A 26,962-nucleotide genomic window follows, 5' to 3' on the forward strand; every position below is an offset into this window, starting at 1 on the left:
ATTGTTTGATGAATGAATGATTAAATGAATGAAATTTCTTCCCTCACCTCCTGGGATGAGTTGATAATTCTTCCCTTTCTGATTAAGACAAGCTTCCTGTCTTCAGCCCAATGAAACCTGGGCAGACAAAAATTGCTGAAGTGGGTTCCAGTATAATCAATGGCGCATAATACATGGCAGCTGTGTGATTCAGCCGATTCATTTGTCCACTCTGGACCTCCTTGCCTTCTTCTGCCAACTGGAGAACTGGGACTAGAAGGTCCTCCAGCTCTGATGGCCTGTTGGCCATAGTTCCTCTTTTACACACAGATTCTCTGTGGTTTCCTCATGTCTCTCCTTCTCCTTCTGCTTTTCTTTGCAAATTGGGGACCATGGGAAACAGGCAGATCATGGGCAAGACTTTCTGATCACAGATGCTGCAACTGTCCCAGCAGGGAGAGAGTGAGTGGCCGGGACAAGGGGGCCTGGCAGGGGGATGGGGCTGCAGGCTGAGATTCCAGCTGAAAATGCAGGAAATGGTGATGGTGTGGGAGTGCCTATGCAGGCTGAAACCCTGCACCTTCCTTCTCCATGATCAGAGCACTGACTGTACTTTCGGTTTTCGTTGATAGTTCTGGGAAGGTGATAATATGGGATGGGTAGATTCATGAAATTGAATAGAAGAAAGCAAACTGTAGTTTTTTCTATGTATACAAAGTCTTAAGAACAGCGTGTGCAAAGCCACGGTATTAAAGGCAACATGCTTGCATGATAAAACTATAGAGAAAATCAAGGAATAAGATAGCATTCCAGTGAGGCTGGGGCTCCTTGGGTAGAGTGGGGTGTAGGGATACAGACGGGACCAAGGTGGAGGTCCTGGGTGCTCCCAACATTATATTTCTTGAAAGGGATTCATTTTTGATGAATCACTGAACTGTTCTTTTGGGGACACTTCTCTGTATGTCTTATGTTTTGCCCAAAAATATTTCAAGAAAATCGACATGGGTCTGAGGAGGCATCACCTTCCAGGATCCCACCACTTCCTCCCCGCCCCCACCACACAGTTAAAAATAACCTTCTGTGAATTCAGGTGTGTGTCTCTTCCCTCAGGAAATCCTCACCATCCCGGAAAGTTGATGACCCCCAGGCTAACGTTACTCACTCTGTGTCTTCTACACGTGTCTCCATGTCTTCCCATCACAGGGAGGTTCTGGTGCCAGGAATTCGACTGTCTCCCCAATGGACAGTGACTCTCAGGGCAGCAGCCAGGGTTAGTGTGTGACCACATGAGCAAGAGAAGATGCCCATCACGTGGATGCTGAGGGAGGGATGACTATTGGCTACCTTCATTTCCTTTGTCCCTGAGTTGCACACCTGACTGGATTGAACTCCAGAAATATCTATAGGCTTGAAATAGGAGATCTGATTAGAAGAGACACAATTTTACTTTACAGAAAATGTACTCCTGAGGAGAAAGACATCAACTGAAAGGCCAGAGATGAGACTCACACCCTGCATGAGGTGTGAATGTGGGTGGGGATCTCACCCTCTCTGGCCCAGGGTCCCCAGGAGTGGACTTGGAGGGGTGGTGGATGGTTGACTCCATGTGCTGCCCCAGCCCCAGCTCTGTGTGGGTGTGAAGTTCCTCCTCTGAGTCGGGTCACTGTTCTGACCTCACCCTCATCTTCTTGTAAGAGCGTCCTTTAAATCTGCAACTTTTAGTTCCCGATAGAGAATGCTGAGAAACAGACTTTCCTTGGAGGAACCTGAAACTGCCAACCCCAGACATGCTGCTGCTGCTGCTGCTGCTGGCCATGCTCTGCTGGAGGGGTGGCGCCGTTGGCCAGAGGGAGTCCAGGAAAAATGACAAGAGTTACAAGCTGGAAGTGCAAAAGTCAGTGACGGTGCAGGAGGGTCTGTGTGTGAGGGTCCCCTGCACTGTCTCCTACCCCCGGGATGGCAGGACTAATTCTACCCCAGCTCACGGCTACTGGTTCCGCGGAGGGGCCAACAGAGACAAAGACGTTCTAGTGGCCACAAACAACCCAGATCGTAAAGCACAGGAGGAGACCCAGGGCCGATTCCACCTCCTTTGGGACTCCCGGACCTTCAACTGCTCCCTGGACATCAGAGACGCCAGGAGGAGTGACAACGGAACATACTTTTTTTGGGTGGAGAGTCGAAGACCAAAATATAATTACAAAGACAACCATGTCTCTGTGCAAGTTATGGGTAAGGAGGGGGCTCCAGGAGAGACCACAGGAGAAGGACATGGGAGTCCCACGACACGACTGGGATAAGACTCTGCTCCTGGAAGGGGTTGGGGGTACAGCATGTCAGAGTTTAGAGGCAGGAGCTAGACTGAAGACTGAGTCTACTCTCATGGCTGCACCTCAGACCCTCCCTACTGATTCTCATGTCTCTTTCTCTCCCACCAGCCCTCACCCAGACACCTGATATTCTCATCTCGGGGACCCTGGAGTCTGGCCACCCCAGGAACCTGACGTGCTCTGTGCCGTGGGGCTGTGAGCGAGGCACACCCCCCATCTTCTCCTGGACAACTGCTGCCCTCACCTCCCTGGGGCCCAGGACCCACCTCTCCTCGGTGCTCACCCTCACCCCACGGCCCCAGGACCATGGCACCAGCCTCACCTGTCAGGTGACCTTGCCTAGGGCTGGAGTGACCAGGACGAGTACCATCCACCTCAACGTGTCCTGTGAGTGCTGCGCCAGGATGCCCCAGTCCGTGACAGGGTCCTCAGGGCAATGGGAATAGAGATGTGAGGGCCTTAGACACTGGGTGTTGCGTCCCAGAATCCAGAATGGGAGGGGGTCCTGAGGATGCCTGCCTCCACCCTTCCCCCATTTAAGCAGCTCCTGGGGACAAGGCCCGATGTCCACACAGCCCTCACCACTCACGCGGGTCCACCATGTCTTTCTGTCCCAGATTCTCCACAGAACTTGACTGTAACTGTCTTCCAAGGAAACAGCACAGGTAGGAAGGAGCCCCATCCCAGGGTCCCTGCCTCACGCTGAACTCAACGTGGTGACCAGAGCACCCCTTGTGGGTGATCCCAGTGGCCCCTCACATCCTCAGCCCCCATGGCCCCCATTGACCCCTCACTCTCCTCAGACTTCTCGATCCCCCTCAGCTCCACAAGGAGAACAGGGCAACATTCCTACAGCAGAGCTGACGTTTCAAGGCCCCTTATCATTTGTCTCTTGATGACTCTCCCAGCTGTATCTTTTAATTTTACCTTCCGGTTGCTTATTTAAGTACTTTCAAACAGGTAACATATTCACATGCTCAAAAACTCAAAATTCACAGCAGAGTCTGTCCTCAGATGCCCAGTGCCCTCCTGGGAGTGACCGGTGCCCATAGGCTGCTCTGAGCCTTGGTTTCTTCACCTAAAGGGTCTTAGGGGTCCTGTGACATCAGTAGTACAGACTCTCCCCATTCTTCTCCGTGACTGTCAGTATTCCATGGGCCGGCTGGATTCTGATTTATATGCATCTTCTGTTAATGGAAAATCATGGCATACATTTTATTCTATTAACAGAAAAACTACAATGAACAATCTTGTGTCTCCTTTCACAAGTGTGTGTGCAAGTCTGTGGGAAAAGTTATGAAAAGCAAAATATAGCTGTTTCAAATGTTCTTCACAATTTTGAGAGATGTGGCCAAGTTGTTCTGCAGGGAAGATGGACAAGTTTACAGTCCCACAAGGGAGGGGTGAAAGTGAGCATTTTCCTGCTCTTCAGCTTATATCTCTGTGTCTGTCCTCATCCAGCCTCCTTCTGCATCCTTCCTCTTTGGATCTCTTTTTCACTCTGACCTTCTGTCTCTTCTTCTCCAGCACCCACAATCCTGAAGAATGGCTCATCTCTTGCAGTCCTGGAGGGCCAGTCCTTGCGCCTGGTCTGTGTTGTTGACAGCAACCCCCCAGCCAGGCTGAGCTGGGCCCGTGGAAGCCAGACCCTGAGCCCCTCACAACCCTCAAACCCTGGGGTCCTGGAGCTGCCCCATGTGAACTCAAGTCATGAAGGCGAATTCGCCTGCCGAGCTCAGCACCCTCGGGGCTCCCTGCATGTCTCCTTGAGCCTCTCTCTGCAGAGTGAGTGCACTGGTGGAAGGGGGAGGGGCTGGAGGAGGAGGACAGCACCCACCCCACCCCACAGTCCACCCAGCAGCCCCCTGAGCTTCAGAGGGGAGCTCAGCTCTGGTCTGTGCTGGGTTGCGAGGCCTGGAAATTCCCTGGGACTCAGAGTGTCACTGTCGTCTCCCTGCCAGGCCAGGGTTGTTGGGTGGGGCGAAGGCTGGAGGGGGAGCCAGGGAAGGAGGTGGGTCTTGGAGGAGAGGGGCTGGGGCCTGGACAGGTGTGTCTGGGGACACAAGGTCCCAGCTTTGCGGGACTGGGGTGAGAGTCAGGCGAGTGAAGCACTTACCATGGGTCCAAAATTTAAAGAGAAGAAAAAAACATCATAGCAATAAAAAATATTATGATGCAATATTTTTTTATTTAAAAGTGAATTCAAAATAAATGCCACAATGAACAAAATGTCAACATTTTAAATGAAGACAGGCTGCAACCCAGCTCTTATATGCCTCACTCTCCTCATCCTAACCCAAACCCCTGCCCCAACCACTGTCCCTGTTTCTGTATCTGGCAAAGTGGCCTGAACACAGATGTGCGGGGTCCTACAGGGAGTGGGAGGAGAAGAGACCGAGTTCTCAGAGGGGATCACCAATAATCCAATCCTCTGCAGGAAAAGCGTGGCCTTTATCAGGAGTGGTGCTGGGGGCCGTGGGGGGAGCTGGTGCTACAGGCCTGCTCTTCCTGTCCTTCTGCGTCATCATCATCATGTGAGCAGGGACCTGGGGAGGGAGGGAGAGCACTGGGGTGGGAAGGACAGGCAGCCACGGATCCCTGAAGCCAGAGCTGGGGGACTGGGTGGGTCCAGAGCCGGAATCAAGGGCAGGAAGGAGGTCCCGGCACCCGGGGGAGTCTGTCACTAATCCCTGGCCCCACTGTCCAGGAGGTGGGATCGTGTGCTCTCAACCTTGGGTCTCTGCGACGGGATCACCCCTCTCCCACCTCAGTCACCCCTCCAGCCCCTCAAGAGAGAACAGAGGTGGAGTCAGTCTCCCCACTGCACCCTGAGCTGTTCCAACTGAAAGTCTCTCTGGTCTTTTCACACAGAGTGAGGTCCTGCAGGAGAAAAGCAGCAAGGCCAGCAGGGAGCGTGGAGGACATGGGGATGGAGCGTGCAGATGCTCTCATGAGCTCATTCTCCCAGGTGAGTGACCTGGACATCTCTCAGTCCAGCATCCTGCCTGGACATCTCCTCTAGAATGGCCCCCTGGATGGACCCACCCAGCGTGGCCGATGCTGCTCTCCTCATCTCCTCCGACTCCTCCCCCCACGCTGGATACCTCAACTTGCTGACAACACGACAGCCCCCACTTCTTTTCTTCGGTCCATGCACAGAGGAGTCACTTTCTCTCTACCCCTTTCTTCTGCTACAGCCAAAAATTCACCATGTCTTCTTCATTTTTCCAGTTAAGAACAGGTAGCATCAGTCTCCCTCTCTCCAACTTGACCTCCGTCATTGCTGAGGCTTCAAGATCTCTTTCCTGGACCCCTCATCTCTCTGCCTCTCGCCTCCCATCCCTCACACACAGCGATCATCTAAAAGCCATCATTGTCCAATTCCTCTGCTTTTGAACATCTGTTTGCCCCCATCATCTAGAACAGAGGCCAGCAAAGTTTTTCTTTCAAGGGACAGATAGTAAATACTTTTGGCTTTGTGGGCTGATAGAGTGTCTGTTGCGGCCACTCAACTCTGCTACTGCAGCATGAATTCAGCCTCAGACCATATGTAAATGAATGAGCGTGGCTGTGTTCCAATAAAGCTTTATTTACGAACACAAGTATGGGGCCAGACTTGACTCATGGGCTGTAGTTTGCCGCCCTCTGACCTAGAGAATGAAGCTCACACTCCTCAGCCTGCAGCCCTGCACATTCCGGTCTCTCAGCACCTACCTCTCCAGAAGGGCCAGGGTTAGGGTGAGGAGAGTGAGGCACTCACCTCAGATGCAGATCTTAAGGGGATGCAAGAAATCTCAGTAACCGAGATAAATAATATCCTAATACACTATTTTTAAAAAACAAAATTAATGATGAGCAAAATATCAAAAATCTAAATAATGGCAGAATCAGTCGACTGAAGTTAGTAATTACCTAAGATCATAGGGTGATCAAGAGAAATTGTCACACATGGCAGTATTCTCAGTTGAAAAGGAGAGAAGCAGAGAAGGATATTTTGAAAATATTGTCTCTGCGTTTGTTTCCAGTAAAGCCAGGAAAGCAAAATTATAATAAATTCTGATTTGAGTACACATAAAACCTTTAGACTTAATAACGTTTTAATAGACAGCACTTTTCAAGTGTTTAATAATATTTCAATGTTATAGAAAAAATGAACATTAAAATTACATAAAAACATATACACGGGGCACGTATTTTTTCTTCTGCCTCAGACTCCAATTGGTTATGAAGGGCACTCTTACTAATCCTGGGTTATTTACATTTTTGATTTTTATTCTCCAAGGTTTTTTTTGTTGTTTTTGCATTCTTTTTGATTTACAAGCCTCGCATTCAAACATTTTTTATCTGAATTACTGAGGTTTTTGGCTACTCTTTTAATTTTGCATTTTGGCGAGTGCCTCGCTTGTCTCCCCCTGATCCCAGCTCCATTGTGCAGTCCACTTCCTCCACTGCCCCACCTCCCGCTCTACTCCATCCGCCTTGGACTTTTCATCGTCATCAACCAGAACACGGTTACTTGGCCTCTGTGAATGTGCTGGTCCTCTCTCCTCTAATGTTCTTCGCTCTCCGTTTGGTTGGAGAGCAGCCAGCAACGGGGCTGCCAGTGAGGTGCGTGGACCTGGGAAAGTGTGATATCTTGTAGTTAAGGAAAGAAGGGCTTTCATCTAGGGACTCCATGCTCCTGGATGACCTGCTGCTGCAAAGTCCAGAGAGGTGAGGACTGAAATGTGACCATTTGGATTCACCAGCAGAGGTCACTGGTGTGCTTGATAACAGCAGTGTCGGGAAGTGGTTGTGTGTGTAAGAATCTTAATTTGAACAATCAGGAGAGAGTAGGAGGAGCACAAACATTAACAATTCTGGTGAACAGTTCTGTTGCCAAGAGGAGCAGCAAAGAAGGATGCTCCTCAGGCAGCGCCTGTCACTCGTTCTGTGTGAGTCTGTGTTACATTCTTGTTGCTGCTGTGATGAATCACCACAAATTCAGTGGCTTCCAGCAACATAAATTTATTATCTTACAGTTCTGGAGGTCACAAGTCCAAAACGGGTTTCACTGGGCTAAAACGAAGGCATTGGCAGGCAGGGCTACGTTCCTTCTGGAGGCTCCAGGGGGAAATGCATTTTCTTGCCTTTTCCCGCCTCTAGAGGGCGCCTGCGTTCCTTGTTTCATGGCAATACACCATGTTCTTGGATTGGAAGACACAATATTGTTAAGATGTCAGTTTTCTTCATATTGATTTAAAGTAATCCCAGTCAACAGACGTATATATATGGACGTATAAGTATACATATATAAGTTTAACACATAAGTATATATAATTATATATATATATATATATAAATTGACAAAAAAAATTTATTTGGAAATGTAAATGACCTAGAATAACAAAATAATCTTGAAAAAGAAGAACACCATGGCAGAAAAACAGACTCTACTATAAAGTAGAGTAATCACGAGAGTGTGGTGTGGACAGAACAGAGCCCCTAAATAGACCCACGTGTTGTACACAGTCCACTGAACAGCACTCAGTCTATTCAATTAGGAAAGGAAGGTCTTCTTGACAAATGTTGTAGAACAAGTGGATCAAGGTTATAAAACATGAACCTCATAAATTTTATCATTAGTTTATGTAATTGGAATCACGCAGTGTGTACTCTTTTGGTTTTTTCACTCAGTATTGTGTTTTTTGAGATTCATCCATGTTGTGTGAGCATCAGTATTTTGTTCCTTTATTGCTGAGTAGGATTCCAGTGTATCACACCTTGTTTTACCCATTTTTCTGTTGATGCACATTGGGCTTCTTTCCAGTATTTAGTGCTTATGAATAAAGCTGTAGTGAACATATTTGTACAAGACTGTGTCCAGGTGTGTTTTCATTTCTCTCAAGTGTTGGGGGTCAGGATTGAGATGGAGACGATGAGGTAGGAGTCACATGTTGGGAGCTCGAGGGTCTCTGGGCCTCCCCACGGAGACCAGCCTCCAGTGGACAGCTAGAGAGATGGATGGTCCGGAGCTCAGGAGGAAGGTAGGGACTGGAGATGGGCAGTGGGAACATCAGAGGGTCCCATAATCCTGATAATGAATGCCTGCTGTTTTGGGTTGAATTGTGTTTCCCAAAAAGGTATATTCAAGTTATCTACGCTGGTCCTGGGAATATGGTTTTATTTAGAGGTAAGTCTTCAAAAACATTACTGAGTTAATGTGATGTCAGACTGCATTGGAGGGCTCTAAGTTCAATGACGGTGTCCTTATACAAAGAGGGAAATTTGGACATGACACAAGCAGGGAAGAAGGCCACGTAACAGTGGAGGCAGAGATTGGAGTTATGATGCTGGCAACCACCAGAAGGAGAATGAGGCAAGGAAGGATTCCTAGAGCCTTCTGAGGGAGGGTGACCCTGCTGAAACCTTGATTTTTCTCTTCTAGTTTCCATAACTGTGCAAGAATAAATTTCACTGTTTTAAGCCACCCAGTTTGTGGTAATTTGTCACAGCAGCCCTAGGGAACTGATTCATTGTTCGGAACCTACTGTACATCAATTCCTCACCTGTCCTGTTTCATTCAATCCTGACAATGACTGTGAGAGTGTCAGCCCTGTCCCCATGTCACAGGGGAGGCTCGGGCTCCTGCCCAATCCACACAGGCCAGTAAGTGGAGGGATCAGGTTGAATCCAGGTAGATGACCCCAGTGGCATAAGGGGGTCTTAATCAGAGGGTCCTGTGGGTTTGCCTTGTGTCCAGGCACTCTCCGGACTGCTTTGTGAACATTCAGACAGTCAAGCAGTTCCTAAGAGCAGTGATGACCAGAGCTGCTAGCCTGGCCATCCATATTTTCACAGATTTGGACAGGAAAGAGTCTCTCTCTCTCTCTTTCACTCTCTCACTTGTATTTCTTCCTCCCTCCCCCATTTATTCCTTCCATTTTTTTCTTTTTCTCCTTTCTTCTACCTCCACCCCTTCCCAGACTTCCCTGGAAAAGAGAGAAACACACTTCCCAGCCTCATCCTCACTTTTTCTAGAACATTTTTAAAATTGAAACAGGCAATACCTCCATACTGAAAAATACAGAATATTGCTGACAGAAATTAAAGAAGATCCACAAGAATGAAGAAATATACCATGTTCATGGATGGGAAGACACAATATTTTTAAGACGTCCATTTTCTCCATATTGATTTCAAGTAATCCCAGTCAACAGACATAAAGCTAGAGTCATCAAGAGAGTGTGGTGTAGACAGAACAGAGTCCATAAACGGACCCACACACTATACAGAATTCACTGAACTACACCCAGTCTATTCATTTAGGAAAGGAAGGACTTAACAAAATGGTAGAACAAGTGGATTAAGGTTTGGAAAAAATGAACCTTATAAATGACACATTTGGTTTATATAATTTGAATCATGCAGTTTGTACTCATGTGTTTTTTTTCATTCAGTATTGGTGTTTTTGAGATTCTTCCATGCAGTTGTGAGTATGAGTATTTTGTTCCTTTATTGCTGAGTAAGATTCCAGTATATTACACTTTGTTTACCCCTTTTTCTATTGATGCACATATGGTTTGCTTCCATTTTTTGACAATTTTGTATAAAGCTTCTGTGAATGTATTTGCACAAGACTGTGTCCAGGTGTGTTTTCCTTTCTCTCAAGTGTTGGGGGGCGGGCCCGAGATGGAGACAATGAGGTCAGAGGCACATGTTGGGAGCTCGAGGGTCTCTAGGACTCCCCATGGAGACCAGCGTCCAGCAGGCAGCTGGAAAGATGGGTGGTCTGGTGCTCAAGGGGAAGGTAGGGACTGGAGATGGACAGTGGGAAGCTCAGGGGGTCCAATAGTCCTGACATTGTTTGCCATCTGTTGTGGGTTGTATTGTGTCCCCCCCCAAAAAGATATATTCAAGTTCACACCCTTGGTAACTGTGGGTGTGATTTTATTTTGAGACGTAATCAAGTTAATATGAGGTCAGATTGGATTGCCAGACCCTAAATCCAGTGACTGGTGTCCTTATACAAAGGGGGAAATTTGGACACAGACACATGTAAGAAAGAAGCTCATGTGACAACAGAGGCAGTGATTAGAGTTATGATGATCCAAAGCAAAGAAGGCTAAAGATTGCCAGCAACCACCGGCAGCAGGAAGAGGGAAGTAAGGGTTTTACCCTAGAGCCTTGTGAGGGAATGTGTCCCTGCTGAAACCTTGATTGTGGTCTTTCAGCCTCCACCACTGTCAGACAATACATTTCTGCTTTTTTAAGTCACCCAGTTTGTGGTAAGTAGTCACAGCAGCACTAGAGAACTAACACATTTGCTCAGCATCTATTGTGAACCAATTCCTCAAGTGTTCTGTCTCATTCAATACTCACAGTGACACGGAGAGGGTCAACACTGTCCCTGTGCTACAGAGGAGGCTGGTGTGAGCTGCTGAAAGCCACACAGGCCAGCAAGTGGGGAGACCAGATTTAATCCAAGTTGATGACCCAGAATCCAAAATCGAGTATTAATCAGTGTTCTCTGGGTATTTGCCTGTGTTCAGGCACTGCCCTAACTGCTTTGTGAGCATTCGAACAGTCAATCTGTTCCTAAGAGAAGTGACAACCCAGAGCTGTTATCCTGGCTGTCAACACTTCCATAGATTTGAAAAAGGGTCTCTCTCTCTTCCTCCTTCCCTCGCTCGCTCCTTTTCTCCTTCTTTTTTTCCCTTGTTTCTTCCTCCCGCCATCCCCAGCTTTGTCCTAGAGGAAGGAGAAACAGATCTCTCAGCATTGCCCTCTCTTCTTTATCTGTCTGTGCCCAACTCTGAGGTCCTGCCTGTACAATGTTTCCTCAATGCCCTCTCCCAAGTGCAAGTCTACACCTGATCTGCGATACTGGGTGAAGACATTTTTGTCTATTTTGTTCACCAAGAACAATACTTGATACATGGTAAGCTCCCGATAAAAATTTTAGCAATGTAAAAAAATGGTGTACTTGGAAAATCTCTTTCCCCAGCACAGGTCTTTGTTCTAACCCCAGCACTTTCCTAACTGTCCTCATGTTGTCTATAATAGCACCTCAATGCTCCACATTCCACTACATGGTAAACCCATCAGGAAAATGATTGTATCTGTTCTAGTTTCCACAGCAGTTCAGAAAATTCTATACATAAGATACATCCCAGAGAAACCTCTGAGTCAGACTGATAGTCCAAAGGAGGCAAAGACAATTAAAGCAGAGAACCTAAATAAAGCATATACTTTCTGACACACACACAAAACAACGAGAAGGAAATATAGAAGACTAATTAATTACACAGAAAAACAAAACAGAACGACTTAACATCTGCCCTCCAATAGCATGAAAGTGAGACAGTAAACAAATGTCCAGAAAATAAGGAAGGAAGTATACAAAGATGGTCATCAAGTGTAGTTGGCTCTGGGAAGCGGGATCTGGTGTTGACTACCTTATAGACTGCACTGCAGGCACCAGGAAACCTCATGTGTGGGATGGTGCTTGACAGAGTAGATGTTCAATCATGAATCAAGGATGAGTGAAAGCCAACTGCTTTCTCCAAGATCTAGATCTAAATATTTCGTGTAGTAGGTATAAATTATAACTGGCAAGGTCTTATGAGAAAACATTTAAAAAATTTTCCTGTAATATAATAGTCAGTAAATAAGGATTATGAATACTTCTCACTATTATAACAATTATTTTTGAAACAGATGGCCCCTCGCCCAAGAGTTCCTGTCACTCCATTTCTCAACCTCTGCAAATAAGGCCCAATACTTTCCTGGAATCTTTCTCTCTTCAGGTCTCCACTGGTATCTTCAATCTTAAGCCCAATTGTCTTTCATACAGGCTAACTGTTCTTAGTTCCCTTAGGCAATTAGGGACATTCAGACATACACAAGAGTCTCCAAGGATGAACTAGGAAGCAGAGAGCACATAAGAGAACCCCAACCCCCTGAAGAGAGAGTTCCAGTTCCCAAGTCCTTTTCTCTTAGTCAGGGCAATTATTCTCACCACTCCAGGTTATATGGCTACCTTTAGGTTTGAGACTTGGACCCCACTCTTGAGGAGTTAGACTCCTTCAGGCTGGTTGATTTTTGAGCACAGAAACTGGTCCTATTTCAGCACCACGGACAGCATCATTCCACTATTGGGAGACCACCAGGTCTACAATCTCTCTTAGGAGGACAGACAGCCGCTTGTGTGCTGAGCCACATTCATTACATCCCAGACCAATTAGTTCAAGACTAGGCTGGAAGGAGAGGAGAGTTCACTATGTCACAGCAAATAAAGGATTTGGACGCACACCTCATTTTTAGGTCATCACCCCACAATCTTGGAAATTTGCCATCAACCACTCTGGTGCATCATGTTTTCTGGAGTTCGTTTGATGATAGAAAACCATCCAACTCAATGTCTACTATGAGTGTGGGGCCAGGACTCCCAGAACTCTGAATGCAATAAGGAGTCCAAGGAGAGTTCAGGGATTGGGATACTCACTGCCTGGTTTCTGGGGACCTGACTGAGGAGAAGGATAAGACGGATTCCAGAACCCAGCTTAATTGCTGTTTTTGTGGCTGAAAAAGGAGGGGAGGATCAACACTCATTCCACCCTTCACCAGTGAAAGGGGAACTACTACATTTCTGTCCAAGATTCTCCATTACCGTGGACACCATTGTCTTTCAAGAACATAGTACAGGTAAGAAAGAATCCTTTTTCTCTGGTACCAATTGGGAGTACACAGCTGTATTCCCAAATTCACATAATGTGAAGGATGAGGTCATTTATGGGTTTTCGTCATTTCCCCACAGTCAGGTTCTGCCCATAAACCCTTCTGACCACAAAGAACTCAAGAGCTCCACTAATATTCCCTCACATATCACAAAATGAAGGCTTTCGGGCCAAGAGATGGGAGCATTAGACCCAAGTATTCAGAGGGTAGAGGACAGATAGGTCCTGGATCCCAGAGTTTCTCTGCAAAAGGGAGACTTCAAACACTCATTCTTATGGAGTAAATGTGTCTCTAGTCAATGGAGTGTTAGTAATTTAATGGGAATTCTTCGTCATAGGGAATAAATACGAGCTTTACAATATGAAAAATTTGGATTCAATCCTGGCTTCTCTGCTTACTAAGGGGGTGACATTGGAAATTTAGTCACTCTACTTCTCGGTTACTCAGTGTCCTGCTCTGCAAAGAGGGGAAATAATAAGCCCCATCTCACAAGAATGTTGTGATACATGTAAAGCACTGTATGCAGGTCCTGGTACAGGTGTGTGTTCATTGTGTGCTGGTTCCTTACTCCTTGAAAATGCAAGTTTCTGCTGGCAACTTAGCCTGATGCTACTTGTGACAAGTCCTGTCATGTATTAAATGAACACACGACATCTCAATCAAAGGAGCTAAAATGTCACCAGCAACATCCAAACCACGTAATGAATAAAAAAATCACATCACATACTTCTTAAAGGGGTCAAACGGAAAGAGTCAGAAGTTTGTAGTGTGGCACTGAAAAATTCCTGACCCTCTATAATTACCTATTCCCCAGAGGCAGGAATATAAGGGGCAAAGTTGGGCTGAGAGAACTCTGAGAATTTTCACGAGATCTTCCAATAGGCACATATGCTCATTCATATGAGTGATCAGACCTGAATAAAAAAACGAAAAGACTTCCAAAGAAGAAACCATTCATATCATTGGGGGTGCATCTGAGGGCGGCCAGAGCTTTCCATCTTCCATCACACTGTTCTGAGTTGGAGTTCAAAGAGAAACCCCAATGTGCGTTACACCCCTGGACTGATGGAGAGTTCCCTAGTGAAGGTTGGAGTGTCATAAAATAGAGTCAAGTCCTGCACCCCAAGGGGTCTGTGCTGAATCCAATTTTCGTTTTACCCTCTTTCTCCCCCCTTGGCTTCCGTCAACCCCAGATGCTTAGGTGTCATGAAGTTGATTGAAAGCAACACCCACTCCCCAAACACTAGCTCAGAGTGGAGGGGGCAGATGCAATGTTTGGCCAAACTGTTTGTGTTAAGCATCAGAATATGAAAATTAATCACATGAACACTATGTAAACATACTACACCAGAAACGGGGCAGAAACAAAAAAGGCTGTGCAAGCCAAAGAACCCAGTCTGGAAGCAATTATAATGCAGGTACAGAAGAAGATTCCTTTCAGGTGTTTACAATACAGAAGAACTTAATAAGACACAATAGTCACTCATATAATCTGAAGAAAAATGTGAATAATTGTTAAGTCTAGGTGATGGGTTTATTGTTTTACTCTCTTTGGTACTTTTGAAAAAATAGTTAAATAAAAATTTGATGTTTTCCCAGTTCCCTTACTGAAACATTTTGTTTCAGTTTGGGTAATTTCTATCGATCAATCTGAAAATTTACTGATTCTTTCCTTTGTTGTGTCAAGTCTATTGAGTCCATCAAAGGCATTCTTTGCTTCTTTTATCATATTTAAAAAATTTCCTCCGTTTCCATTTATCTCTTTCTTACAATTTTCATTTTGCTTTTGAAATTCTCCATATGATCGTGCATTTCCCCCACCTTTTCACTACAGCTTTTGACTTAATTATCCTTATGTTAAATGTTCCCATCTGATAGTTGCAACATCTGGTCGTATCTGAGCTGGCTTCTGTTGATTGCTTTTCCTCTTGGTAGGCGGTTGCTATTTATACTTTTGTCCACTTAATAACTTTTTATTGAATTTTGGACATCATGTTGAGAAGAGTAGAGACTGAGATGAGCAGTGTTTATACCTGGAAACGGACATGTCACTTCTTCAGTTGGGATATTGATGTTGAATTCTGAATCAAATCAGTCATAATTGAGCTGGATTTTGGTTTTGTGGTTTTTGTAGTTACCTTCAGTCACCAGAGCTTCAAATTCCTCTATCATTACTTAGTATTATATTTGGGTTTTGGAAAGAATTTTTAATGTTTTATTTCCACACATTTAGCTTTGGTATCCCTTTGACCTTGTTTCTCAGAGAGGGTCTCCTTCCATGTTCTTGCCCAATAGATTGAAAGTGGTGCCAATCATTATCTAGAAATTCTTAATTCGTTGGAAAGGACATAGAAGAGGCAAAAAAATCATGAAAAAGTGAAAAGTTGTAGTATATTCATACTACAAGACATCAAGACCCGTTATAACCGTACATTAATTAAGGTCATGTGGGCCTATTACTAGGATAGACCAATAGAACAGAATAGAATATTCAGAATCAAACCTACACATATAAAATTACTTGATTTATGACAAGAGCTAACTTAGGTAATATAATTAGGGGAAATGATGTCCCTTTCAGAAACAGTGCTGGATCCATTGGATATGCATATGGGAAAAAATGAATGGTAACACCTACATTACACAATACATGGAAATCACTACTAACTGTTGAGCTATCTAAATATAAATAGTAAAACTTCCGGCATTTTATTAGAAAATCACCTATGAATTCTTGGGGATATGCAAAGATTACTGAAATAGGGCATGTATTTATTAATAATGAAAGAAAAGATTGATAAACTTAACTACATTAGAATTAAGAAATTCTATTTCTAAAGATGCCATGAAGAAGATATTTGCAATAAAAATATCCAAGAAATAACTTTTATGCAGAGTATTTAAGTATCTTTCAAAAGTTGATAAGAAAAAGATCAAAAACCAAAGAGAAAAGTTAGAAAACATCTTAAACCCTTCACAGAGGAAGATGTTCAAATTCCCCATAAACATATGAGACGTTTCCCAATCTTATTAGTCATCAATGAAATGCAAATTAAACCCACAAGGAAATTCCACTTGTCTTTAACATGGTTAAAATGAAAACAAAGCAAAACAAAAAAAAAGAACAAGGAAATACCAAATATAGTCTAGAATTGAAACCGCTGGAACTCTCATATGCTCACGATTGGAATGTAAATTTTATAATTGCTTTGGAAAACTGTTTGGCAGTACCTACTGAAACTGAATATGCAAGTACCCCATTACTGAGAAATGCCACTCTAAAAATATACCCAACAAAATTGCATATTTATACCAAAAGACATGATGATAGCAGCACTCTTCAGAATAGATCCAGTCTAGAAATAACCCAAACATCCATCAAAAGTAGATGGGTTATATGGAGTGTGGTATATGCACACCATGGAATTCCTTTAAGAGTGAGAATGAATTAACTGCTGACATGTGAGTAACTCTCACAACAAAACTGTTGAGCACAGGAAGCCAGACACAAAAGAACACATAATGGAAGATCTCAATTACTGAAAAATCAAAAACAGATAAAGCTAATCCATGATGATAGAAGTCATTACATTGGTTACTTTTTTGGGGGGATGTGGGAGGAGTAACTAGGAATGGGTTTTGGTGGGGTTTCTCGATCAAGGTGGTTGTTCCAGGAAGGTCATCATTTTGAAAACTGATCAAGTGTATCTCTATAATCTGAACTGTTTTCTCTATGTATGTTTTGCTTCAATAATTTGATTTAAGAACAAAATAAGAGATACTTCAGGCAAATATATGCTAATCCATTTAAAGATCAGATGATATATAAAATAATAAACAAAATATAACTTATGGAATCTGTCTCAAGAAGAAATGAAAAACCCAAATAGCCTTGGATCCATAGAGGAATTGATTCACTGGGAAACATTTTCCAGGGAAAAAAATCACTAGAAAGTTCTGAATGTGCAAAGCAGAAATAATTCCAATTTTTCGTAAAACCTTCTGAGTATGAAAGTCGCATCAGCCAGTGTGACTTTTGCTTTCTCTAGACCTATATTGAGCTCTACAGAATAGGGAAGTGGTGATGGCTGATCTCCAAGAACCTCCTCATCTCTAGCAGCTGTGGGTCTGAAGTTGCACTTATGTGCACGATTACTATCCTGTTTATGTTCACTTGCTACCTGTTGTGGTTTACTCTTGTTTTTCCCAAACTGTTCTTCCCATAGTAAGGGACTCTGGTGACCAGACTGTCCCAGGGAACTACCTGGCATTTGTGGTTCAATAGATGCTTCTACTGCTGGTAGTGCTGCTACAGTCCATGCTGTAGGAAGGTGAGTGGACCAGGAGCCAGAGGGGTCCAGGGTGGGAAATGAGGGTGGAGTCTGAGTCTCCTTCTCTCCAGCAGCTTTGGCTCAGGTGCAAAATATGACCTTGAGATGCAGGAGCTGGTGACAGTGCAGGAGAGATTGTGTGTCCTTGTGACCTGCACCATTTCCTACCCAAAATTCTACTGGATGGATTCTGACCCAGCTCATGGCTACTGGTGCCCAGATGGGACCCCACTCCTCGAAAGGATGCCCCAGTGGCTACAAATGACCCCAACCAAGAAGTGCAGGAGAAGACTCAGGAATGATTCCACCTCACCTTCTTGGTGATCTTCAGACCTACAAATGCTCCCTGAGCATCAGAGATGTGCATACTGGGGACAAGACGGCTCACTTCTTTCAAGGGAAGAGAGGTTATTACCTGAAATACAGTTCCAAATAATAGCTATTCCTGAATGTGACAGGCACGGTAAGTTCCAGAAAAGGAGACTTTTCTTCTCATCCAAGGTCATTGGAAGCCTTCAAGGACCCTGGGAGGCTCCAGCAGAGGGAGTTCCCTCCCCAAACCAAGGTCAGCCCTTTTATCTTCCCTAGCCTTGAACCAAATACTTGAGATCCATGTCCCAGGGATGCTGGAATCCAGTTACCCTGGAAATCTGACCTGCATCACTTTTGATCTCTACGGGCCCTCAATGGATTTGATGATGTCACCTGCATTGAGGAGAGCAATCTATTTACTGAGTTCACCAATTTAATGCCAATTTTATCTGGAAGCAGCGTCACAGACACACCCGCAAATAACACTTAATTTGCGCATCCCATGTCCCAGTCAAGTTGACACACAAAATTGACCATCACACTGGCCTGGGAGCCCAATACTCAGGATATGCACACAGGCAGGCAGACAGACAGACACACACACAGCTGGGCATTGGGAACTGAGTACTGAGATGTGCTGTTTCCTGCACTTTGTTCGGAGGAAGATGGTGTTCCTATGAATAGGCAAATGGCCCTAGTTATCAGGTCAAAGAGACCTGGGATAATGTCTTAGTATGCTCTTGTCTTGTATTTTGCACGCCACTGTAAACAACTCTCAGGGCCACCTATGTCCACCCGGATCACCAATCCATGTACTGAGGCTTGATCGTGCTTGTCCCCTGAAGTGCAGTCAATGGCTTCCCCCACCACCTTCCTTGCCTCCTAGCAGTTGAGCAGCTGCTGTTTCTCGCCAGCAAGATAAGCCAACAGATCATGGATGATGCGTGACAGCTGCAAAAGCACCTGCCCCTCCACTAATGCTCAGAGCATGGTGGCTGCGACTTCAACTTCTGCCCTCTCTGTGGGGCAACTTTAACCTGAAAACAAATAAGGAAGAGGATTCTGGGAAATGTAGTCCAGCCTGGCAAAGCCTCCACAGGTATCTTCACAGAAGGCTTCTGTTCACCCTCTTAAAGTCATCTTTTAAATACAGTATGACGAAAAATATGTCAGGTTTACTCTTTCCTTATTAGCTATGAATTTTGTGGTTACTGTCTCATTCATCTTTTTCTGAAGATCAAACCACTCTAAATCTCAGTGGTCCAAACAATCATTTTATTCTATTTCATAGAGCTATAAATTGGCCAGAGCCTGGCTGGGTAGTTTCATTCCTAGTTTTGCTTTGGGCTCTTTCAGGCAGTCCTGTTGGGATGGTGGCAGTGACTGGGACTGGACGTCTGACCCCTCAGAGTTCCTCTATGTAGCCTCTCTTTCCATCAGAGTCCCCTGGATTGCTTACAGAGATGCCCAGAGATCCACGGGGCAGGAGTGGAAGCTGTCAGGCCTTCTTAATGTCTCAGCTGTATGAATCTCAGAACATCTTATCATCCATATTTCATTGGTCATGCAGTCACGGACCCAATGTGGGTTCCAGAGGAGAAGATAATAATAATAAACTGCGTCTTGTAAGGAGAGGAGCACTGTGTTTGTATAAAGGAGGGCGGGATTGTGTGGGGTCGTCTTTGGAGATTAGTTCGTATGGCTATTCACCCATTTGAGTGTCAGCTCCCTCCTCTGTCTGATGAAGGGATTACCCGTCTCTATCAGGGATGCTGGGAAATGAAATGGGAACAGAGATGTAAGTGTCAGCATAGAGCCTTCACCTTCCCTGCACTGGGACCAGTGACAGTAGCCTGGCATTGTTCACAGTACATTCCTGAGGGTGGACAGGGCAAGGAGGGGAAGTACAGATCTTCCCTTTCCCTCAGCCCCTCCTGCCAGGTAGACCTGAGCCCTTCCCAGCACATCTGATACCTTGACCCTCCTGACTCCAAACATAAGGTCCCTGTGCTATGTTATCAGGCACCCCTACAGAGCTGCAGACATCTCCAAAGTCAGCACTTAGCTCTGATTCAGCACCACAGACAGCACGTTGGTCTTTTCCCAGGGATCCCCAGGAGCCAGGGAAGTCCTCGACAGACATAGTGGGCACCCCCTGTCGGTGGTGGCCTGACCCCTACTGAGGCAGAGGTGGGGTTGATCACAAACAGAGCACAGAAGTTGGTAGCTGGCAGAGGATCTCCAGCACAGGGGGGGAGTGAGTGAGATTGAGAACATAATACCTGAAAGTCAAAGAATTCCCAGGGTACTAGGGTCACATGTGAAATTCACATCCCTCCTGACTGCCTGAGAGCTTTTACCATGTCTACTTGGCCCAGTCCTCCCTGAGACTCACCTTCCAGTCCAGAAGAGCATGAGCCCCTCCCACACCAGGTGGGCTTCACTCATCGGAGCCATCTATCCTGTGGCACAGGAAGTGTCATTTTACCTGTCTATCCCAACCACTTGTTGTTCTCCTCAAAGGCAAGGGCTAGGTCTGTCATTTCACGCCTTTACTGGAAAACTGAAGGCACAGTGCACATCGATGTTTGATGAATGAATGATCAAATGAATGAAATTTCCTCCCTCACTTCCTGGGATGAGTTGACAATTCTTCCCTTTCTGATTAAGATAAGCTTCCTGTCTTCCAGCCCAATGAAACCTGGTCACACAAAAATTGTTGAAGTGGGTTCACGTATAATCAATGGCACATAATACATGGCAGCTGTGTGATTCAGCCGATTCATTTGCCCACTCTGGACCTCCTTGCCTTATTCTGCAAACTGAAGAACTGGGACTAGAAGGTCCTCCAGCTCTGATGGCCCGTCGGTCATAGTTCCTCTTTTGCACACAGATTCTCTGTGGCTTCCTCATGTCTCTCCTTCCCCTTCTGCTTTTCTTTGCAAATTGGGGACCATGGGAAACAGGCAGAACATGGGCAAGTCTTTCTGACCACAGATGCTGCAACTGTCTCAGCAGGGAGAGAGTGAGTGGCCAGGACATGGGGGCCCGGCAGGGGGATGGGGCTGCAGGCTGAGATTCCAGCTGAAAAGGCAGGAAATTTTGATGGTGTGGGAGCGCCTATGCAGGCTGAAACCCTGCACCTTCCTTCTCCATGATCACAGCACTGACTGTACTCTTGGTTTTCAGTGGTAGTTCTGGGAAGGGGATAATATGGGATGGGCAGATTCATGAAGTTGAATAGAAGAAAACAAACTGCAATTTTTTCTATGTATACAAAGTCTTAAGAACAGCGTGTGCAAAGCCATGGTATTAATGGCAGCATGCTTGAATGATAAAACTATAGAGAAAATCAAGGAATTAGATAGCATTCCAGTGAGGCTGGGGCTCACTGGGAGTCTCCCTCCCTCCATTTTGACCCCTGTCATTGCTGAGGCTTCAGGATCTCTTTTCTGGACCCCTCATCTCCCTGCCCCTCATCTCCCTGCCCCTCATCTCCCTTGCTCTACACAGAGTGGTCATTTAAAAGTCATCATTGTCCAATTCCTCTGTATTTGAACATCTGTTTGCCCCCAACACCTAGAGCAGAGGCCGGCAGAGTTTTTCTTTCAAGATCCAGAGAGTAAATGTTTTTGGCTTTGTGGGCCATACAGTCTGTGTTGCAGCCACAAAACTTTGCTATAGCAGCAGGAAGGCATCTCAGACCATATGTAAATGAATGAGCGTGGCTGTGTTCCAGTAAAACTTTATTTAGAAATACAGGTATGGGGCCGGATTTGACTCATGGGCTGTAGTTTGGTGACCCCTGACCTAGAGAATAAAGCTCCAACTCCTCAGCCTGCAGCCCTGCATATTCTGGCCTCTTAGCATCAATGTCTTCAGAAGGGCCAGGGTTAGGGTGAAGAGAGTGAGGCACTCGCTTCAAGTGCAAAACTTAGAAAGGTGCCAAAAATCTCATCAATCGAGATAATACTTCAATGCACTGTTTATAAAAAATCAAAATTAATGAAAAAATTCCATGAGGAGCAAAATATAAAAAATCTGAACAATGGTAGGGTCAGTAGACTGAAGTTAGTTAGTAATAATTTAAGATCATATCTTGGTCAAGAGAAATTGTCACACATGGCATTACTCTCAGCTGAAAACTCAGAGAAATAAATTTTGAAAATATTCTCTCTGCATTTGTTTCCAGTAAGGCCAGGAAACCAAAATTATAACAAATTCTGGTTTGGGTAGCCATAAAACCTTTAAACTTAATGTTCAAATACACTGTGCATTTCAGGTTTTCAATAACGTTTCGATTAGTTTAATGTTCTGGAAAAAATTGACCACTGAAATCATTAAAAATATATATAGAAAGGGACACATATTTCCTCTGTCTCAGGCTCCAGTAGGTTCAGAAAGGCATTCTTACTAATCCTGGGTTATTTAAATTTTTGATTTTCCTTTCTCCATAGTGTTTTTTTTTTTTTTTTTTTTTGCATTTAATTGATTTAAAAAATCTTGCACGGGAATATTATTTATCTCAATTACAGGGGTTTTCATCTCCCCTTTTACATTTGCATTTTGGGCAAATGCCTCACTGGCCTCACCCTGACCGCAGCCCCACTCTCCAGTCCACTTCCTCCACTCCCCCCTCCTCCCACTCATATCCCATCCAACCTGGACTTTTCATCGTCATCAGTCAGAACAAGGTTACCTGTGCCTCTGGGTCTCTGCATGGGCTGTTCCTCCTCTAACGCTCTTCACTCCCCATTTCCACTCATTCCTTCCTGTTCATCCTCCATGCACTGATGGACATGTCACACTTTTCACTTATTTATTGCATTCAGAATGTGACACCTTTGGAAGGTTTTGACAGCAGGATAACATGCATCTTTTCATTCATTAATTCCTCCAGGAAATGTTATTGAGCACCTAATGAGTGATGAGCACTGTAGGTGGCAGAGATCCATCATGAAAAATGTCTATAATCTTGGCTCAGTGCAGTTGTTTTCTAGACAGAGAGTGATAATCAAACTAATAAAAAAAAAACAATCAAACAACAAATAAGTGAATAGAATGTGCAAGGTAGACGTGTGCTTTGGGGAAAATGCAGGGTACAGAGAAGAGGGAGAGTTGGGGAGATGACTTGTGGAGTGCTCTTGGGATTTATTTATTTCTTGTAGTGAAAATTTTCATAACAAATTTACCATCATAATGATTCTTAAGTGCACAGTTGTGCAACAGATCTCTAGAATATTTCCATCTTGCAAAACTGAAACTCTGTACCCATTGACTACCCACTTCCCCTGCCACCCCAGCCCCTGCAAACGCCATTCTACTTTCTGTCTCCATGGGTTTGACGACACTAGACACCCCATATTAGTGGAATCATACAGTATTTGTCTTTTTGTGACTGGTTTATTTCACTTAGCATACTGTCCTCAAGGTTCATCTATGTTGTAGTGTGTGACAGGATTTCCTTCATTGTAAAGGCTGAATAATATCCCAATCTATGCATACACCACATTTTCTTTGTCCATTCACCTGTCACTGGATATTTGAGTTGCTTCCATTTCTTGGCTACTGTGAATAATGCTGCAGGGAACATGAGTGTGCAAATATCACTTGGAGATTCTGCTTTGAGTTCATTTGGATAAATACTCCTAAGTGGTATTGCTGGATCATATGGCAATTCCATTTTTAATATTTTGAGAAACCTCCGTACTGTCTTCTGGAATGGCTTCATGATTTTGCATTCCCAGGAACAGTGCACAAGGGTTCAAATTTCTCTGCATCCTCACCAACACGAGTTTTTTTTTTTTTTTTTTTTTGGTGGTCATTCTGATGGGTGTGAGGCAATATCTCCTTGTAGTTCTGATTTGCACTTCTCTGATAATTAGTGACATTAAGCATCTTCCCATATGCTTATTGGCCATTTGTATATGTTATTTGGGGAAATATCTAATCCCAGTTCTGTGCTCATTTGTTAAGAGGTTTATTTTTGTGGTTGTTGTTGATTTGTGGGAGTTCTTTATATATTCTGGATGTTAACCCCTTATCTGTTGCATGATTTGCAGATACTCTCCCATTCCGTAGGTTGGCTTGTGGTTTTGTTAGTGATGTTTGAGCAAAGGCATGAAGGAGGATCAAGAGTTTTCAATTTGACTGTGTGATCCAAGAGCCCTGCAGGCAGAGGGAACAGCAGGTGAAAACAATCCGACACAGGAGGTTGACCAGCGAATGAAGGAGCAGCAAGGGAGTCCATGTGATCAGACAGAGGGAGGCAGGGCCAACAAGCAGGAAATGAGTTTGGGCAAGTCAGCGTGTGTGTACATCACGTCTGCACACACACGACACTGTGGGCATCTGGAGACTTTTGGGCAGAAGAGGAACCTCATCCCACTTTCATTTTCACAGGATCCCACTGGCTGCTGTGCACAGAGAGACTGTGTGTGTCAGGGATGTTAGAAGGGGGGCTGGTGAGACATTCCAGGCAGGAGATGATGGTGGCTGGAGCCAGGATGGCATGAGGGTGGGGCCTGATATGATTCTGGGTGAATTCTGAAGCAAAGGCTACTGAGAGTTGCTAATGGATTGGGAGTGCGGTATGAGTGACAGAAAGGGGTCAGGGATGACTCCTAGATTTCTGCACTGAGCAGCCGGAAAAATGGAGGCACCAATCACTGAGGTGGAGATGATTGGAGGAAGAGATTTGGGGGAGAAAAGGAGAAGTTCATCTGAATATGTTGAGTTTTCTGTTTGTTTTGACCAGGAATGGGCATTTCAAGTGTACCTTTGGACCAAAGTCTTTCGAGAGAGGAGAAGGAGCTGGAGGTACGGATTTGAGAGTCCTCAGCCTTTAGACGAGATGAAGCCAATGTAGTGGATGAGGTCACGAAACAAAGTTGAAGGAGGAAAGAGACCGGGGCTGCTCTGATATTTAGGGGCAGGGAGGTGGGGAGCATCCAGCAAGGGGGCTTGAAGCGAGGTCAATGGACCCAGAAAGCGTAATATCTTGTAATTAAGTCCAAAGGGGCTTTCCTTTGGGGCAGGTGTGCAGTCGAGTCACCTGCTGCTGCAAAGTCCAGAGAGGTGAGCACTGAAAGATAGCTATTTGGATTTCACCAGCAGAGGTCACTGGTCTGCTTGATAACAGCAGTATTGGGAAGTGTGTGTGTGTGTGTGTGTGTGTGTGTGTGTGTGTGAATCTTAATTTGACTATTGAAGAGAATGGGATGGGCAAAAATATTAACAATTCTGGTGAAGTGTTCTCTTGTCAAGAGGAGCAGAAAGGAGGATGCTACTCAGGCAGCACCTGTCACTCTCCTCCATGAGTCTGTGTTACTTTCTTGTTGCTGCTGTGATGAATCACCACATTCAGCGGCTTCCAACAATAAAAATTTATTATCTTACGGTTCTGGAGGTCACAAGTCCAAAATGGGTTTCACTGGGCTAAAAGGATGGCGCTGGCAGGCAGGGCTGAGTCTCCTCTGGAAGCTCCAGGGGAAAATGCATTTTCTTGCCTTTTCTAGCCTCTAGAGGGCGCCGGCTTTCCTTAGTTCTGGCCCCTTCCTCCATCTTCAAGGCCAGAAGAACAGTATCTTCAAATATCTCTCTGCCTCCTTTCACATGTAAAGACTCTTTTGAATACATTAGGCCCTCTCAAATAATCCAGGAGAATGTCCCCATCTCAATATCCTTCACTTAATTCCTTCTGCAAAGTCCGTTTTCCTTATGTAATCTAACACATTCACAGGTTCCTAGGGATTAGGGCTTGGACATCGCCTTGGACAGCCACCTTTGGGGGCTGTGGTTCTACCTACCACAGGCATAATTTCTTCGACTGACTGGTCCTCTCACCAAACTTCGAGCTTCCCAAGGTCAGGTGCCATGCCTGAATCAAGGCCCCATAATAATCTCTCGCTTACCCAGTTCCTGTCCAACATGTAATAATTCACTATTAGATATTTAATTGCTTAACTCATATTTTACTGCCTCCTTCAATTAAAGAGTAAGCTGTAAGAAGTCAGGGTCTGTGTCTGCTGTGTCCACCACAGAACATCCAGCACCCAGCTCAGGGCCTCACACACAGGGGTCCTCAGGTTTCATGGTCAGAAAGAACTAGATTGGATCCTGGTTTCATCAGGGGTGTTTTTTTCCTGAGAAAGATTAGCCCTGAGCTAACATCTGATGTCAAGTCTCCTCTTTTTGCTGAAGAAGATAGGGCCTGGGCTAACGTCTGTGCCCACCTTCCTCTACTTTATATGTGGGACGCCAGACACAGCATGGCTTGATAAGCAGTGTGTAGGTCCGTGCCGTGGATCTAAAACTGCGAACCCAGGGCTGCCAAGCAGAGTGCACGGATTTAACCACGATGCTACCAGGCTGGTCCCTTCCTCAGGGACTTTGAGCATGCTGCTTACTTTGATCATTGCCGTTTTCATATGTATAAAATGAATACAATGATAATATCTTCCTTATGGGGTTGTTGTGGGAAGTTCATGAGATTAGCAAGCACCAAATAACGTGTTCTTTAAATATTAAATATTCAAGGAAAGCAAAAAGGAAGGAGATGTCAAGAAAAATATATATGGGATGAATGGATGAAGGAATACATGGGTTTCTCTCCTGGGCACTTGCTGTTTTATCCTGGCCTTACTGTTGTCCTCTGACTCCCTTCTCTCTCCCACCGCTCAGGGTCCCCTGATTGAATCCCAGGAGAGCAGCATCCCAGACCACCCTCCCCCAGGTGTGGCTTCCCCCTGCTCAGGGGAGGATGAACAGCTCCATTATGCATCCCTCAGCTTTCATGGCATGAAGCCTCGGGATCCACAGGAACAGGAGGCCGCTGCTAGTGAGAACTCAGAGATCAAGATCCACAAGTGAGAAACTGCAGAGACTCGACCCTGGCTTGAGAGATCACAGCCCCTGTGCAGCAAAGACAAAGTCAGGGCCTGATTGCCCCTGACGTAGAGTTAAAAATCCCTGTAATAGTGTAAAGAACACAGACTTTGGTACCAAAGAGTTCGAGTGTGTATCTACACTACCTCTTTACAAAGTAAGTGACAGACTGACTCCTACATCTCTGTGCCTCAATTTCCTACTCTGTGAAACAGGGGTGGGAAGCCCTACCTGCAAGTTCACAATGAGAATTTTGGGAGTAAAATCCTATCAGAGCACCTGCCACAAAGTGTGTTCTGAACACATGCTGGGTCACCGTGCTTTGGACAGTAAGGTCCTGCTGCGAATTTCTCCTGACTCTGGAGGTGACCAGCTTCAGACCTCAGACCTTGCACACCGAGATCC

General features: G+C 45.1%; 1 protein-coding gene across 1 annotated transcript; it reads left to right on the forward strand.

Moving 5' to 3' along the window:
- Nucleotides 1-1,725: 1,725 nt before the first annotated feature.
- LOC131397226 (sialic acid-binding Ig-like lectin 8) lies at nt 1,726-26,962 on the forward strand. The gene is made up of 7 exons (XM_058529998.1): nt 1,726-2,211; nt 2,418-2,696; nt 2,927-2,974; nt 3,837-4,106; nt 4,747-4,843; nt 5,181-5,277; nt 26,354-26,962. Exons 1-7 carry the CDS (start codon nt 1,767-1,769, stop codon nt 26,540-26,542), a joined length of 1,425 nt encoding a protein of 474 aa, XP_058385981.1. The 5' UTR covers nt 1,726-1,766; the 3' UTR covers nt 26,543-26,962.

The sequence above is a fragment of the Diceros bicornis genome, chromosome 34 (assembly GCF_020826845.1).
Source record: "Diceros bicornis minor isolate mBicDic1 chromosome 34, mDicBic1.mat.cur, whole genome shotgun sequence".
NCBI lineage: Eukaryota > Metazoa > Chordata > Mammalia > Perissodactyla > Rhinocerotidae > Diceros > Diceros bicornis.

Coding starts and splice junctions, on each gene's coding strand:
- LOC131397226 (XM_058529998.1), top strand. CDS start 1,767: ATGCTGCTGCTGCTGCTGCTGCTGGCCATGCTCTGCTGGAGGGGTGGC. Junction 2,697..2,926: donor CATCCACCTCAACGTGTCCT/GTGAGTGCTGCG, acceptor TTTCTGTCCCAG/ATTCTCCACAGAACTTGACT. Junction 4,844..5,180: donor TTCTGCGTCATCATCATCAT/GTGAGCAGGGAC, acceptor CTTTTCACACAG/AGTGAGGTCCTGCAGGAGAA.